Source organism: Mizuhopecten yessoensis, unplaced genomic scaffold, assembly GCF_002113885.1.
Source record: "Mizuhopecten yessoensis strain PY_sf001 unplaced genomic scaffold, ASM211388v2 scaffold3807, whole genome shotgun sequence".
Lineage (NCBI taxonomy): Eukaryota > Metazoa > Mollusca > Bivalvia > Pectinida > Pectinidae > Mizuhopecten > Mizuhopecten yessoensis.
In genome coordinates this window covers 120,608-138,567 of record NW_018405229.1, presented here as the reverse complement: position 1 = coordinate 138,567, position 17,960 = coordinate 120,608, and the positions used below count along the sequence as shown (strand labels likewise).

Here is a 17,960-nt window from a genome sequence, read left to right as displayed (position 1 = left end):
GTGAATGTTCTGCATGTAACGGGGAATTCAGACTCGATAATAAAAACTGTCATTTTTACGCAGAAATGTAATTAGAATTACAATTCTAAAAAACAACTTTAAAGTAAATGTTCATTTCGAATTATTGTACACGATGAAGCAAAAATATGTCATTATTTAAATTTAAATTATCTGGGGTTTTTTCATCCGGTTTTGATTCGATTTAATATTGAACGAAGAATAGTTATTTGTGATAATAATTCGAACAATAAAAACTGGACATTCCGAAAACCGAAACAATGTCCACGTTGATAAAAGATAAAACGAAGATATATTACAGAAAAATAACAGAATGTCCTAATGAGTAGAAGTGCTTTTGATTTTACACGGTATATATTAAATCAAATTTGTTTATTTGTATACTGCTTCACATTTTGCAGACTGCAAATGAGAAATAATCATAATTTACGAACACAGTCTGAGCAATACTCATCGAGACATATAGCCGAATGTCGCTGTGACCAGGGCCCATACTCATGAAACCGTTCTCATGCTCAAGCATGGATTTTGTGATCAAGCCAACTGTTTTTTAGGTCACTTTATTCATGTAACACGGTCATCAAGTCGAGCGTAAACATTTAAAAAAGTATTCGGAACTTTGGTTTTGCAAAAAAAACTTTCAATGATCAAGGAAATGAAAAACAGGGGATGAGCGGTTTCATAAATGCATGATCAAGTCATTAATTTATGGATAAACCGAAAGAGAAATCCATAATGTGATAAGTACAAGATAAACTAGATAAACTGGGGCTTGTGTAACTAGAAGTTAAGATCAATAACTGTTCGTTGTGATAGACCGTTATAGATTATTGGTACATTATTTGTATTACACAAAAATAAAGTTTTATTTTATGCATATACAACCAGACAACATTTGATTGTTTCACTGATTTCGTCTTGAGTAACGATTGGGAATTATTATCTGCATCACTTATTTCCTTTCTTAAATAGAGTTTGTAAGAGCTTTAGATTCGTTACATGAATGTTTCCCTTACCAAACCTGAAATATGATATTATATATTAATATATTCAGGTCTGTGTCACTTTTTTATTTATAGACTAGTCACATCACGGCATTTAATAAAAATAATAATAATAAAATACAACATTTGATATAGCGCCCTATCTAGCTAACATAAGCCACTCTAAAGCGCTTTACAGTACATAGATAACCAATTTTATATATTAATCAATACAATATTGAGGAATTCGCAGGAGCTGCCTTATTAGGCGCTAACTACTAGTCCTATGCCACCTGGCTAATATCTCCCTATGTGTGTATGCCTGTGTGTGTGCTGGAGATGTATTGTGTTCTGTTTGTAGTGGGACCGTGCTTCCAACGATATCATTTATAGTGCCACCTCATTTGAATGCTACAGCACAGATACCGCAACCCACACCCCTGACCATTTTATACTCCACCTGGGTTGTTGGAGTTGTGTGGGCAGGAGAAAAACACTTTCTCTAATATTCCATGCGTACGGCGAAATCGGGGATCGAACCCCGGTCGCCTGCTTGGAAGGCCGGAGTGTTAACCACTCGACCTATCCGCCCAATCCATTTCTCCGATTGGAGTTGGCAATTAACACCACACACATATTATCATCTGAATTATGTGTCGTAAGACATATACGCCAACGTGTTGGTTTAGCATTGGTACGTGTAACAGCACTTGATGATGTCCGTATGCGACATACACGCGCATTGGTACGTGAAACAGCACCTGATGATGTTACTTTGAGACATACACGCGCTTTAGTACGTGAAACAGCACCTGAGGATGTCCCGTTTAGCCATGCACGCACATTGGTACGGGAAACAGCACCTGATGATGTTCCTTTGAGACATATACGCACATTGGTACGGGAAACAGCACCTGATTATGTTCCTTTGAGAAATATACGCACATTGGTACGTAAATTACATCTGATGATGTCCGTATGTGACATTCACGCGCATTGGTACGTGTAATAGCGTATGATGATGTTCGTGTGTGACATAAACGCGCATTAGTACGTGTAATAGCGTATGATGATGTTCTTGTGTGACATACACGCGCATTGGTACGTGTAATAGCATAAAATGTATGATGATGTCCGTGTGTGACATACAGGCGCATTGGTACGTGTAATAGCATATCATGATGTCCGTATGTGACATACACGCGCATTGGTACGTGTAATAGCATATGATGATGTCCGTATGTGACATACATGCGCATTGGTACGTGTAACTACAACTGCTAATGCAGTGTAGTAAACATTTGTTGATTGCTAATTAAGACATTTATATATCGCAGCCTTAGTCTATTACAGTGCTACGTACATGTATATCTGTTACACAATAGGCATGGGCAATGTGTTCGCTTGGCTCGTTGTATGCTTTAGCCCATGTGTCTGTACATTGTATTACGGTTAATTTGATCAAGCACCTTCAAAACGTTCAAACGATATAAATGATGTGTATATTGTTTCTTGTTTACAGTAGGTGGAATGCTTGCTGTATTCATATACGAAGATCTTCAAACGGGATTGAAACTTCTTGACATTTAAGCACAAAAAGGGAGATAGGAACAATGGAAAAAGCAATGTACAACAAGGTAATACAACTGAGATATTGAGAATACGATTCAGACAAAAGACGCTTGTACCTTTACATATACAACAGAGACTGGAAACTACCACGATTGTTGTAAGTGTTGTGATACATATCCGCTTTATTTAAATCAAAAGAAAAATAATAATGATAAGAAAGTAATATAGAGAAACACAAATTGATAGAATAATGTCGAAAAGAGGTGTTGAGAGATACTTTGGCCCCTTGATTTGAAGTTCCCATAGCTTAATATTGAAGATAACACTTTGGTCGCCAGTTACTATGTAATTAGCTGGGCAATAGTTGTATGGCGATTAAAACAAAGAAATCTATATTCAGCTGTGGTATTATTTGCCTACAATTAAAAAGCTTGGAAGTAATGGGATTAAAATACAATGTAATTTAAACATTATATATATGAACCTAACCCTTTATATTTAAAACTTGAATAGTATGTTATCTTAGACAGACTTGTGGTGCATTAATGGTATTGACATTAATGGTATTTTCCCCACTTTTTGGCAAATTTCGTTTTTCATAAAATGCCGAGTTACTAGCACACAGTAATCCATACGATTAGGCTAAGCGTTTTGTCTGTGCCACGTCAATAATATGTCGTGAAGTCTCGAGGCTAGTTCCCAAAGGTTAACCTGAACAAGTGTCGGGTAATCCTCGTGTAATGTTTGTAACACAGAGTAAAGGGCAGTTCAAAAAGACATCCAATGGTTCCTCTGGAGTGCCCATACGGTACTCGAACGTAACACTAGTCGTATGGCCTATCAATAGCACCTGCTTTGGGGGAGTTAACAGAGATGTTATGTTTAATCTAAACAAGAATATATACTTACTCGAAGAATTCCTCTGTTGGTGACTTTCGTATGATCGCGGGACCTGTCGATGCGGCCATGGTGGTTGTGGTTAAGTTCGCCATGTTGCTGGCGTTACTGTATAGCTTGGTGGTATTCCCCATGAGTAGTCGTTCGTAGATAGTACAGGTTTCGTTGTTGTTCCATGGGTTGTTGCACGTCCGCCATGGTACTTCTGCACGCCAAGCCGAGAAGAAGTAAAAGACTGCCCAAGCGATGATTGTATTGTAATACCAGGCGACATAGGTAGCTATCACACAAATTGCCAGGCCTATCCCTGTAACCAAGAACAGCATACTTCACGTCTCAGAAAACCAGGACTACGTTAGCGATATACATAGCTGCACCCAAAGGATTTGTTCGTCACAAAGGGAAGGTCTCTGTACGCATCACAATTCAGATGCTTGAAATACACCAAACTGTTAAATAAACTGGGTTTGATACAGATACCATTGTTTACCCTAAGATTGTTGTCATATAGTTTACCTTTGGGTAAACTGGCTTGAAAAAGCAACTACTGCCTACGCTAAGAATGCTGGCTAATGTTTTAATTTGAAATAAACTCGATTTGACAGTTTCCACTGTCTACCAATTCGGAGTTCGGAGATAAATGTTTAATTCTTAAATAAACTGCTTTTGCTACAGCTACCGATGTCTTCCCTAGGATTGTTGTCTTATATTTCACCTAGGTGAACTCGTTTTGACAAAGTTTCCACTGTCTACCAATTCGAAGGTCGGAGATAAATGTTTAATTCTTAAATAAATTGCTTTTGCTACAGCTACTGATGTCTTCCCTAAGATTGTTGTCTTATATTTCACCTAGGTGATCTCGTTTTGACAAAGTTTCCACTGTCTACCAATTCGAAGGTCGGAGATAAATGTTTAATTCTTAAAAAAATGCCTTTGCTACAGCTACCAATGTCTTCCCTATGAGTGTTGTCTTATATTTCACCTAGGTGATCTCGTTTTGATACAGCTACCACTGTATATGCTAAGAATGCTGGACAATTTTAAACTGTTAGGTAAAACCTAAGCCTCCATTTATCTATCATTCCTGAGATTGCTAGTTAGTGTTTATTGTTGTACTCAAAAGCGGTTTTGATGATATTTTAAGAGGAAGTTAACCCATTGTGTTATGCGTTGGTATTCCGGATAGTACCAGTTCTGAATCCTTTCTCTTGACATTTAAAATTACCATGGCTCAGATCCGTTTCGGGTTAGTTTTTACTCCATGATTTGAATTATTTCTTTATACAGACGCAACCGTATCTATCCATAAAATACACTATAATCAAAGGAATTTTACCACTTCCGAAGAATAACAACACTATTGTCATCGACAGCGAAAATGGCGTGTTGAGTTCGACCGAAGTCAACCACTCACTTATGAAGTGAATGCACGCGTACAACTGGTAAGGACATATCTTAAGGAGGTGGTAATTCCCTATGACCACTTTATACAAGTATACCGATAAGTGACGTTCTCGTTCAGTATTTGTTCACAACACATTCCTTACCACAAAAAGTAGAATGCTGTACTGACGATACTCAATAAACGGGTTAAGGCAAAGGCCAATAGAGGAAACATGTTGGACGGGCAATGGAAACAATCATACGATGTGACCCACATATTCTCGCATTTATATAAAAAGGTACGAAACAAAGTGTACCCTAGTTGATAAATCATATCCAATCATCATCTTAAACTTCAGTAACGCTTAGTGTAGGTCATAGGTCTGAAGTTGGTAGAGTACATATCCTACACGGTAACGGGGCGTTATACAGGAGCATATCATTGAGTGTATAACTTGAACCGATATTGCGGTATAACTATATGTGTAACATCAAGTAATCATTTAACTTGATAATAGATAAAATTGCACGAACCTCTATCTGAAATCAGTTGTTTGTACATTTTCATACGATTATGCCTATTGCGTCAGTCTACTTTTGAAGCTGGGGAGGGGACAGATTCTGTCCGACAGTGTCGACAGCCATACCATTATTACGTCAGCTTAAACCTTTGGAGGCGGGACAGATCATGTCCCACACCTGTATAACGTCAGCCTACTTCTGTAGGCGGAACAGATCCTGCCCAACACCTGTATAACGTCAGTATACTTCTGGAGGCGGGACAGATTCTGGTCCACACCTATATAACGTCAACCTAACTCTGGAGGCGGGACAGATTCTGCTCCACACCTGTATAACGTCAGTCTACCTCTGGAGGCGAGACAGATCCTGCCCCACACCTGTATAACGTCAACCTAACTCTGGAGGCGGGACAGATCCTGGCCCACACCTGTATAACGTCAACCTAACTCTGGAGGCGAGACAGATCCTGTCCCACACCTGTATAACGTCAGTCTACCTCTGGAGGCGAGACTGATCCTGTCCCACACCTATATAATGTCAGCCTACCTCTGGAGGCGGAACAGATTCTGCTCCAAGCCTGCATAACGTCAACCTAACTCTGGAGGCGGGACAGATCCAGTCCAACAATGTCAGACAGCCTAACTCTGGAGGCGGGACAGATCCAGTCAAACAATGTCAGACAGCCACACCTGTATAACGTCAGCCTACCTTTTGAGGCGGGACAGATCCTGTCCCACACCTGTATAACGTCAGCCTACTTCTGTAGGCGGAACATATCCTGCCCCACACCTGTATAACGTCAGTATACTTCTGGAGGCGGGACAGATTCTGCTCCACACCTATATAACGTCAACCTAACTCTGAAGGCGGGACAGATTGTGCTCCACACCTGTATAACGTCAGTCTACCTCTGGAGGCGATACAGATCCTGTCCCACACCTGTATAACGTCAACCTAACTCTGGAGGCGGGACAGATCCTGTTCCACACCTGTATAACGTCAGTCTATCTCTGGAGGCGAGACAGATCCTGTCCCACACCTATATACATATCAGCCTACCTCTGGAGGCGGGACAGGTTCTGCTCCAAACCTGTATAACGTCAACCTAACTCTGGAGGCGGAACAGATCCAGTCCAACAATGTCAGACAGCCTAACTCTGGAGGCGGGACAGATCCTGTCCCACACCTGTATAACGTCAACCTAACTATGGAGGAGGAACAGATCCAGTCCAACAATGTCCGACAGCCTAACTCTGGAGGCGGGCCAGATCCTGTCCCACCCCTGTATAACGTCAGCCTACCTTTTGAGGCGGGACAAATCCTGTCCCACAACTGTATAACGTCAACCTACCTCTGTAGGCGGGACAGATTCTGGTTCACACCTGTATAACGTCAACCTAACTCTGGAGGCGGGACAGATCCTGTCCTACACCTGTATAACGTCAGCCTACCTCTGGAGGCGGGACAGATCTTATCCCACAACTGTATAACGTAAGCAACCTCTGTAGGCGGGACAGATTCTGCTCCACACCTGTATAACGTCAACCTAACTCTGGAGGCGGAACAGATCCAGTCCAACAATGTCAGACAGCCTAACTCTTGAGGCGGGACAGATCCTATCCCACACCTGTATAACGTCAACCTAACTCTGGAGGCGGGACAGATCCTGTCCCACAACTGTATAACGTCAACCTACCTCTGTAGGCGGGACAAATTCTGGTCCACACCTGTATAACGTCAACCTAACTCTGGAGGCGGGACAGATCCTGTCCCACAACTGTATAACGTCAACCTACCTCTGTAGGCGGGACAAATTCTGGTCCACACCTGTATAACGTCAACCTAACTCTGGAGGCGGGACAGATCCTGTCCCACACCTGTATAACGTCAGTCTACCTCTGGAGGCGGGACAGATCCTGTCCCACAACTGTATAACGTCAGCCTACTTCTGGAGACGGGATAGATTCTGTTCCACACCTGTATAACGTCAACCTAACTCTGGAGGCGGGACAGATCCTGTCCTACACCTGTATAACGTCAGCCTACCTCTGGAGGCGGGACAGATCTTATCCCACAACTATATAACGTAAGCAACCTCTGTAGGCGGGACAGATTCTGCTCCACACCTGTATAACGTCAACCTAACTCTTGAGGCGGGACAGATCCTGTACCACACCTGTATAACGTCAGCCTACCTTTGGAGGCGGGACAAATCCTGCAACACAATGTCAGACACCCACACCTGTATTACATATACTTCAGCTTACCTTTGAAGGCGGGACATATCCTATCCCACACCGTCAGACAGCCACACCTCTGGTACTGTCCCAGGGCCAGCTCCATGTAGAAGAGGGGTAGTCCTCCAAACAGTAACATCACTACGTAGGGGATCATGAATGCTCCTAAGGGAATAAGGAAAGACTTACAGAAATGTTTCAGTAACTAATGTAATGTATACTATGTGTGATTGTGACAGGTTTCATTTAACATCCAAAGTTAAAATGAATCAATTAAAGTAACAAGAATCATTTCACGTATCGTTGGTTCTAATCAATCTAGGATTATGCGATCGATCCTTCTGAAGGTATATGCTATTCCTTGTGACGGTTTCTTGGACCAGAGACGCAATTTTAAGAGCAAACTCACTGAATTGTTGTACCAGGCTTTACAGATCCACAAAGCCCGTACAACGCCTTACCGCCCACGATTAAATAGACAAGTAGAAAGGTTAAACGGTACAGTATATGGTAGGTTTATTTTTTATTTTTCTTGCTACGAACTTCTAAGAAACTGCTAAATAGCATGGTAGCTACATGCAGTGTCTCTAAAACGCAACTAACCTTAATATTCATATATCCTATAAAATGGATGGCAGTATTAACAGCCAAAGGTTTAGGTATTACGTAAATCAGAAATTATTGTCTAGGTATGTGACAAATTCTTTCTCACTCTCCCCACCTTTTACTCAAATCTATCAACGAGGGTCAATCAATAAAGGTTGTCACCAGTGTCAGGAATTAGGGATATGTTGTATAAAGTTGTATCTGTCTAAGTGTCAGGAATTAGGGATATGTTGTATAAAGTTGTATCTGTCTAAGTGTCAGGAATTAGGGATATGTTGTATAAAGTTGTATCTGTCTAAGTGTCAGGAATTAGGGATATGTTGTATAAAGTTGTATCTGTCTAAGTGTCAGGAATTAGGGATATGTTGTATAAAGTTGTATCTGTCTAAGTGTCAGGAATTAGGGATATGTTGTATAAAGTTGTATCTGTCTAAGTGTCAGGAATTAGGGATATGTTGTATAAAGTTGTATCTGTCTAAGTGTCAGGAATTAGGGATATGTTGTATAAAGTTGTATCTGTCTAAGTGTCAGGAATTAGGGATATGTTGTATAAAGTTGTATCTGTCTAAGTGTCAGGAATTAGGGATATGTTGTATAAAGTTGTATCTGTCTAAGTGTCAGGAATTAGGGATATGTTGTATAAAGTTGTATCTGTCTAAGTGTCAGGAATTAGGAATATGTTGTATAAAGTTGTATCTGTCTAAGTGTCAGGACTTAGGGATATGTTGTATAAAGTTGTATCTGTCTAAGTGTCAGGAATTAGGGATATGTTGTATAAAGTTGTATCTGTCTAAGTGTCAGGAATTAGGGATATGTTGTATAAAGTTGTATCTGTCTAAGTGTCAGGACTTAGGGATATGTTGTATAAAGTTGTATCTGTCTAAGTGTCAGGAATTAGGAATATGTTGTATAAAGTTGTATCTGTCTAAGTGTCAGGACTTAGGGATATGTTGTATAAAGTTGTATCTGTCTAAGTGTCAGGAATTAGGAATATGTTGTATAAAGTTGTATCTGTCTAAGTGTCAGGACTAAGGGATATGTTGTATAAAGTTGTATCTGTCTAAGTGTCAGGACTTAGGGATATGTTGTATAAAGTTGTATCTGTCTAAGTGTCAGGAATTAGGAATATGTTGTATAAAGTTGTATCTGTCTAAGTGTCAGGACTTAGGGATATGTTGTATAAAGTTGTATCTGTCTAAGTGTCAGGACTTAGGAATATGTTGTATAAAGTTGTATCTGTCTAAGTGTCAGGACTTAGGAATATGTTGTATAAAGTTGTATCTGTCTATTACATTAGAGATATGTTGTATAAAGTTATATCTGTCTATTACATTAGAGATATGTTGTATAAAGTTGTTTCTGTCTATTACATTAGAGATATGTTGTATAAAGTTATATCTGTCTATTACATTAGAGATATGATGTATAAAGTTGTGTCTGTCTGTAACATTAGAGATATGTTGTATAAAGTTGTGTCTGTCTGTAACATTAGAGATATGTTGTATAAAGTTGTATCTGTCTATTACATTAGAGATATGTTGTATAAAGTTGTGTCTGTCTATTACATTCCTTCGAAGTGTCCCCCTTAGCAGAAATGTATTTTCGCAATCGTGCTTTCCATTATTCAAACGCTACACGGTAATTCCCTCTTGGTATACTGGCAAAACACTGGAAGATCGCACTGCCCAAACACACTCCTTTATGCATACTGTTTACCAGGGAGCATTTAACCTTTATTTAAGCAATGAAAGTACCTACAAGTCATACCATATCATTCAACAAGAAATAGTCTGTTCAATTATTGTCGGATGATGTAGAAAGTTGGCACGTGCATCGTTCTTTAGATGCTTTTGCAGTCTGTCAAGGTGTTAAACTATCTTATTTCTTGTTCGTATGGGAGTTGTGTGGTGACAGAATTTATTGAATGACCCTCGTTCATTGACGTTTAACGCAATCTTTATTTTTAGTTTGCATCCTTAATAAACCTCAGTATTTTGCAATGACCACCGAGTCTGTTCTATAAGCAAAGCCCGATCTTTTTCATATAGAGCAAATGAGCGGAATCACGATGGTGATGGAGCGACGCAACGCAATCATCGCTTCGTCATCGCATTTTATTCGTCACGTTGAGGTGGAGAGAACGACGAAGCGGTAGTCATGACTAGCAGGATTCCATATGACTTTGTCGATGCGTTAACTACAACGTGTATGTCTCAAACCACGTATATACCTCTCCTGTGTGCAATGAATGGATTATACGGGCATAACATTGACATATAACGCGTGTCTACATAGGTTCATAACATTGGTTTATAATACGTGTGTGCATGTGGGATGGAACATTCTGTATCAAATACGTGTAAAACAGAGATACGTATGATAGGGCCTTCATTTTAGCTTGTCGCTTACAAGTATTCTATTGACATGTAATTTGATAATTTGTAAATCTCTTACATTATTATAAAATTACATAACGCATCCAGACAAGAGTCTATCAGGTGTAGGGTAACATACACAGCCGTTATATCCCTCCATCGTACGGACTTAAAGGATGGTTATAATTAATTAGCGACTGAAGTCAGGTCCACTTATAGTTTGGATTAAAGACCAATCATCTGTCAGAGCAATCGCGTTTATTATTTCATCTTAATCTCCTGTAACCCAATATGATTGTTATGTATGAGTATGGCATTGGAATTAAAAAAGATCAGGCGAATACAAAATTAGATGGGTCTTGAACAGACGTTGTCAGGAAACATGTTTAATGTTAAAGACAGTATATTTCAGGTCGTTCATGATTTCACATTCAGTACCATTTGTGGTTACTTCACCCAAGCACTCTATCAGATGACTAAGTTCAATGGTATTCCTACCATCAGAAGGAGCGCAATACCACCTTGCTCATAGAGTTACAAGACCCCATTGAATCACCACTCCATTGAACTACCACTCCATTGAACTTCCACTCTATTGAACTACCCACCCCATTGAACTACCACTCCATTGAACTACCATTCCATTAAACTACCACCCCATTGAACTACCATTCCATTGAACTACCACCCTATTGAACTACCCACCCCATTGAACTACCACTCCATTGAACTACCACCCCATTGAACTACCACTCCATTGAACTACCACCCCATTGAACTACCACCCCATTGAACTACCACCCCATTGAACTACCACTCCATTGAACTACCACTCCATTGAACTACCACCCTATTGAACTACCCACCCCATTGAACTACCACTCCATTGAACTACCACCCCATTGAACTACCACTCCATTGAACTACCACCCCATTGAACTACCACCCCATTGAACTACCACCCCATTGAACTACCACTCCATTGAACTACCACTCCATTGAACTACCACTCCATTGAACTACCACTCTATTGAACTACCCACCCCATTGAACTACCACTCCATTGAACTACCACCCCATTGAACTACCACTCCATTGAACTACCACCCCATTGAACTACCACCCCATTGAACTACCACCCCATTGAACTACCACCCCATTGAACTACCACTCCATTGAACTACCACTCCATTGAACTACCACTCTATTGAACTACCCACCCCATTGAACTACCACTCCATTGAACTACCACCCCATTGAACTACCACTCCATTGAACTACCACCCCATTGAACTACCACCCCATTGAACTACCACCCCATTGAACTACCACTCCATTGAACTACCACTCCATTGAACTACCACTCTATTGAACTACCCACCCCATTGAACTACCACTCCATTGAACTACCACCCCATTGAACTACCACTCCATTGAACTACCACCCCATTGAACTACCACCCCATTGAACTACCACTCCATTGAACTACCACTCCATTGAACTACCACTCCATTGAACTACCACCCTATTGAACTACCCACCCCATTGAACTACCACTCCATTGAACTACCACCCCATTGAACTACCACTCCATTGAACTACCACCCCATTGAACTACCACCCCATTGAACTACCACTCCATTGAACTACCACCCCATTGAACTACCACTCCATTGAACTACCACCCCATTGAACTACCACCCCATTGAACTACCACTCCATTGAACTACCACTCCATTGAACTACCACTCCATTGAACTACCACCCCATTGAACTACCACCCCATTGAACTACCACTCCATTGAACTACCACTCCATTGAACTACCACTCCATTGAACTACCACCCCATTGAACTACCACCCCATTGAACTACCACTCCATTGAACTACCACTCCATTGAACTACCACTCCATTGAACTACCACCCCATTGAACTACCACCCCATTGAACTACCACTCCATTGAACTACCACTCCATTGAACTACCCACCCCATTGAACTACCACTCCATTGAACTACCACCTCATTGAACTACCACCCCATTGAACTAACACTCCATTGAACTAACACCCCATTGAACCAACACTCCATTGAACTACCACTCCATTGAACTACCACCCCATTGAACTACCACCGCATTGAACTACCACCCCATTGAACTACCACTCCACAGAATGCATTCAATACCATTATTTGCTGGATAGCTAAGCCATCTAACGGGCATATTGGGACGACACAGTTTGAATATATTGTAGTCTTCTTTCTAAATAGGACATTCTGTACCTCTCTAGGGTATAACATCTCTCTATGATGTAACATGTATTCATGGTGTGTTAGATCGATGGTGGCGGACATGCTGTTCGGGGTTTGTTGGAACACGTGGTGACAGTTGTCACATTTAGTAATATCACATTTGTTTTATCAGCATTTTGTATATTATGTTATTTCCCTTTGGATGGATGTGTGTGTACTCGGTTTCTGATGTCAAACCTAGCACAACGTTCAAAAGGGACAAAACTATAACAAATCGTTCGCAAGCAAGGCTAAAGTGTATCACAGCATTACAAACAAGAGCAACCTATACCACAGCGTTGATAATAGATACAAAATATACCAGAGGGTTACATCAGAAAGAACCGAAGAGGACAAACTTAAGCGCGCTATTATCCTAGCTACTACCACAGGTTATAATCGTGTGAATTGCTAGTGTTAGCTGAACCACTTATCTTACCAATAATGTTGTCTCCATTCAAATCCACGAACTGGTATAGTTCATCTCAGAAACCATGCACAAACATGGGTGACGTGAGGACACCATATTGTTTAGGGGACTGACTCCAGGGCTCCCCAACCCTGGCAGTTCCTATCAATTTATTAGTATATCTGTATATACTTATCAGTATAATATATTCATAAAATGTTTGGCTGGGAGGAATAAAATATTTTAAAACAAACCCCAAAAAGCATGGGTGACAATTTCACTTACAACTGTATGCAGAACTGTAAATAAAGTCCAACTTTGAGTTTCCAAACTTTAAATATCTTATTTCAATTCCCGCTACAATAAGCCGTGTGTGGTTCGCGGTTACATCAGATTTAGTAATTGTGTTTCCTGTCAGGTGACTGCTCACATTTGTGTAAGGAGGTTCGGTCGAGGGGAGGGTAACACAATCATTGATTGTAACTGGTGAAAGTAGACATCCAAATTGACAATTTCTTGTAGGATCTTAATATGGGAAGTTTTAACAAGTTTAAACCAATCAATTACTCAATGTGTATGTGATCAATACAATCGGTGTTTTTAAAATGTTAATAATTCTAAAACGATTCGTTTGCAACGCGTGTTTGGATTGGATACGGATCATGTTCTAATCTGCGATAGAATCATGATCAATCGTGATAAGCTCCTCCCATCGCCCTTAAGCCACGCCTCGTTTCAAACCAAAACAATATGGCGTCAAGCTCGCCTCTTAGCGAAATCCCGCTGGTAAGACTAGTAGGCAACAGAACAAAAACGACCGATGAAATGTATTTGTTGAATGAATTAAAAAGTAAAAAGAACGCATTCCTTGTTCTTACCTCCATTTATTACTGAAACGTTCGTTCTATCCGTGTGAAGGCATCTATTTAGATCCGAAATCAAATGAAACATTTCACATGTATCGTATGCATTTATACAAAACTCTTCACAATTCTATACAAATATAATCACCGATTCTGTCGATAAGCACAGATTGGTATGCATACTGACATGGAAATGTAAGAACTTGGTCAATATTAATCCAAATTTGTCGAATAAACTTTGGTAACAGGAGGTTCACGAACAATCCAAATAGTCCGCCTCGTCAACATGACCGAGTGCTCGCCGGTATGGGCGGGGCCAAATGACCGACTTTTGAACAAGAAAATACAATGTTTCTAAACATATTAGCGTAGTATATTTGTGAAGGTGTGTTAGAATGGGGATAGTACGTTGTTTTTCGTGTCTATACTGGCGATTAGAACATGAAATTTGGTTTAAACTCTCGACCTATCGGTCTTGGGTTCAAACCCAAATTTTATGTTCTAATCGCCAGTATAGCCACGAAAAATAACGTACTATCCCCTAAGTGTACCTTGTGGTTTTGTTTTCAATTCACGAGTTCTCGATGCAAGGACGTGACGTCACTTGGATTTGACCTTAAGTTGCCTGACGGGTGTTGTCGCCTACCAATTCAAACACCTGCTCTTATTATCCTTGTATTTGTTTAAGGGTCTCCATGTAATTTTTCACTTTGTTCATATTTTGACCTTGTTTCATCGATTTTGGGTTCAAATTATTTTTAGTAGATTTGTTGTTTTTCTAAAGTGGTATTTCTAGGTCGGAGAAAAACGTTCCCAAATATTCCCAGTGGTAGTCTATTTGAGGCATGGCATCATGTACTTGTCATATCACACCTAATCCAGAACGCAGTGTGAAACATGGGTCAGGCTGATAAGCCACTGTCTGTTACAATTTATTGAATGCAGGTTACAAACCAAAGAGTTGACGGATATGTGATTTATCAAATATCTTTAAAACTCATCTTATATAATTATGTAGGGCAGCGTGATGGTGTTTACCCAGTGGTACAAAGTAAACCTAATGTCATGGTGTTTACGCATGATATCTTCATATAACTCCTTACATTGTATAAAAAGTTTCAACTTGATTTGTGCGTAGAAAAAGTTCTATGTTAAATGAGAGCTAAACTGCTTAGCTAATTCTAGAATTATGCTTTGATGAGGAAAAGAAAATGTACGTTCTAAGTGTGAAGTAATAATAAGGGAAAATATAAACTTGCAGTGTGATAATTGTACATTTGCATTACATAGGTGATTTGTTAATGTCTCTCTGAATCAAACAGAAATAATCCATCAGTCCGGAATACTTACAGTATCACCCATACATTGCTTCTCTAAATGTAATCAATTATCATAATACCACACTGGACGAAACCGATAGGGTATGCTGTAAGAGGTTTAAGATCAGACGGTATGTGTTTGATTATGGACAATTCTGTAAAACCTAAAAGGTCATACGAAATAGCGTCCAGATTGTCAAATAACAACAATGCGTGACATTGCAAGTTACTGTCATATAGTTTTAGTCAGCTATGTGTGTTCGTATGTGCCTTGAAACGGTACCATTTTATATACGAATTAGACGATGTAACATTTTATATATAAATTAGACGATGTAACATTTTATAAATCAATGAGACGATGTAACATTTTATATATGAATTAGACAATGTACCATTTTATATATGAATGAGACGATGTACCATTTTATATATAAATGAGACGATGTCACATTTTATATATAAATTAGACGATGTAACATTTTATAAATCAATGAGACGATGTAACATTTGATATATAAATGAGACGATGTAACATTTTATATACAAATGAGATGGTGTAACATTTTATATATAAATGAGACGATGTAACATTTTATATAAAATTAGAGGATGTAACATTTTATATATAAATGAGACGATGTAACATTTTATATATGAATTAGACAATGTACCATTTTATATATGAATGAGACGATGTACCATTTTATATATAAATGAGACGATGTAACATTTTATATATAAATTAGACGATGTAACATTTTATAAATCAATGAGACGATGTAACATTTTATATATGAATTAGACAATGTACCATTTTATATATGAATGAGACGATGTACCATTTTATATATAAATGAGACGATGTCACATTTTATATATAAATTAGACGATGTAACATTTTATAAATCAATGAGACGATGTAACATTTGATATATAAATGAGACGATGTAACATTTTATATACAAATGAGATGGTGTAACATTTTATATATAAATGAGACGATGTAACATTTTATATAAAATTAGAGGATGTAACATTTTATATATAAATGAGACGATGTAACATTTTATATATACATGAGAAGATGTAACATTTTATATATAAATGAGACGATGTAAAATCGATATGTAATATTAATATGTCATTCTTAGTTCATGTGTTCCTTAACATTGTTTCAAATAAATCTGTGAGCTCGATGACTTGACATAATCCACACATTTGGTATGGTCTACACCAGGGGCAAATATACAGATGAGCTTGAATTTCGCTACGATGCATAATAAGATTAGCTGGTTTTCGAGAATTAACTTGTGATTATGTCGACAAAATTCCTGTCTCTTACCTGACAAATTACATATCCTGTCTCTTACATGATAAACTACATATCCTCTCTTTTACCTGATAAACAACATATCCTGTCGTTTACCTGATAAACTACATATCATGTCGTTTACCTGATAAACAACATATCCTGACTTTTACCTGATAAACAACATATCCTGTCTCTTACCTGATAAACTACGTATCCTGTCTCTTACCCTATAAACTACATATCATGTATCTTACCTCTTAAACTACATATACTGTCTCTTACCTGATAAACTACATACCCTGTCTCTTATCTGATGAACTACATATCCTGTCAATTACCTGATAAACTACATATCCTGTCTCTTACCTGATAAACTACATTTCCTGTCTCTTACCTAATAAACTACATATCCTGTCAATTACCTGATAAACTATATATCTTGTCAATTACTTGATAATATATCATCCTGTCTCTTACCTGATAAACTACATATCCTGTCTCTTACCTGATAAACAACATATCCTGGCTCTTTTCTGATAAACTACTTATCCTGTCTCTTACCTGATAAACTACAGATCTTGTCTCTTACCTGATAAACTGCATATCCTTTATCTTACCTGATAAACTACATACCCTGTCTCTTACTTAATAAACTACATATCCTGTCAATTACCTGATAATATCGCATCCTGTCTCTTACCTGATAAACTATATATCCTGTCTCTTACCTGATAAACTACATATCCTGTCTCTTACCCGATAACCTACATATCATGTCTCTTACCTGATAAACTCCATATCCTGTCAATTACCTGATAAACTATATATTCTGTCAATTACCTGATAATATCTCATCCTGTCTCTTACCTGAGAAACTACATATCCAGTCTCTTACCTGATAAACTATATATCCTGTCTCTTACCTGATAAACTACATATCCTGTCTCTTACATGATAAACTACATATCCGGTCTCTTACCTGATAAACTACATATCCTTTATCTTACCTGATAAACTACATATCCTGTCTCTTACCTGATAAACTACATATCCTGTCAATTACCTGATAAACAATATATTCTGTCAATTACCTGATAATATCTCATCCTGTCTCTTACCTGATAAACTACATATCCTGTCTCCTACATGATAAACTACATATCCTGTC

The 17,960-nt window shown here is 38.7% G+C and overlaps 1 protein-coding gene across 1 annotated transcript in view; it reads right to left on the bottom strand.

The window, feature by feature from the left end:
• Positions 1-17,960, bottom strand: part of LOC110448049 (sodium-dependent serotonin transporter-like) — a 41,858-nt gene that overhangs the window by 15,755 nt on the left and 8,143 nt on the right. Inside the window, exons 2-3 of the mRNA XM_021494081.1 lie at positions 7,643-7,777; positions 3,483-3,777 (exon numbers count right to left, since the gene is read on the bottom strand). Coding sequence (XP_021349756.1) covers positions 3,483-3,777; positions 7,643-7,777 — 430 coding nt within the window. The remainder of the gene's footprint in view (positions 1-3,482; positions 3,778-7,642; positions 7,778-17,960) is intronic.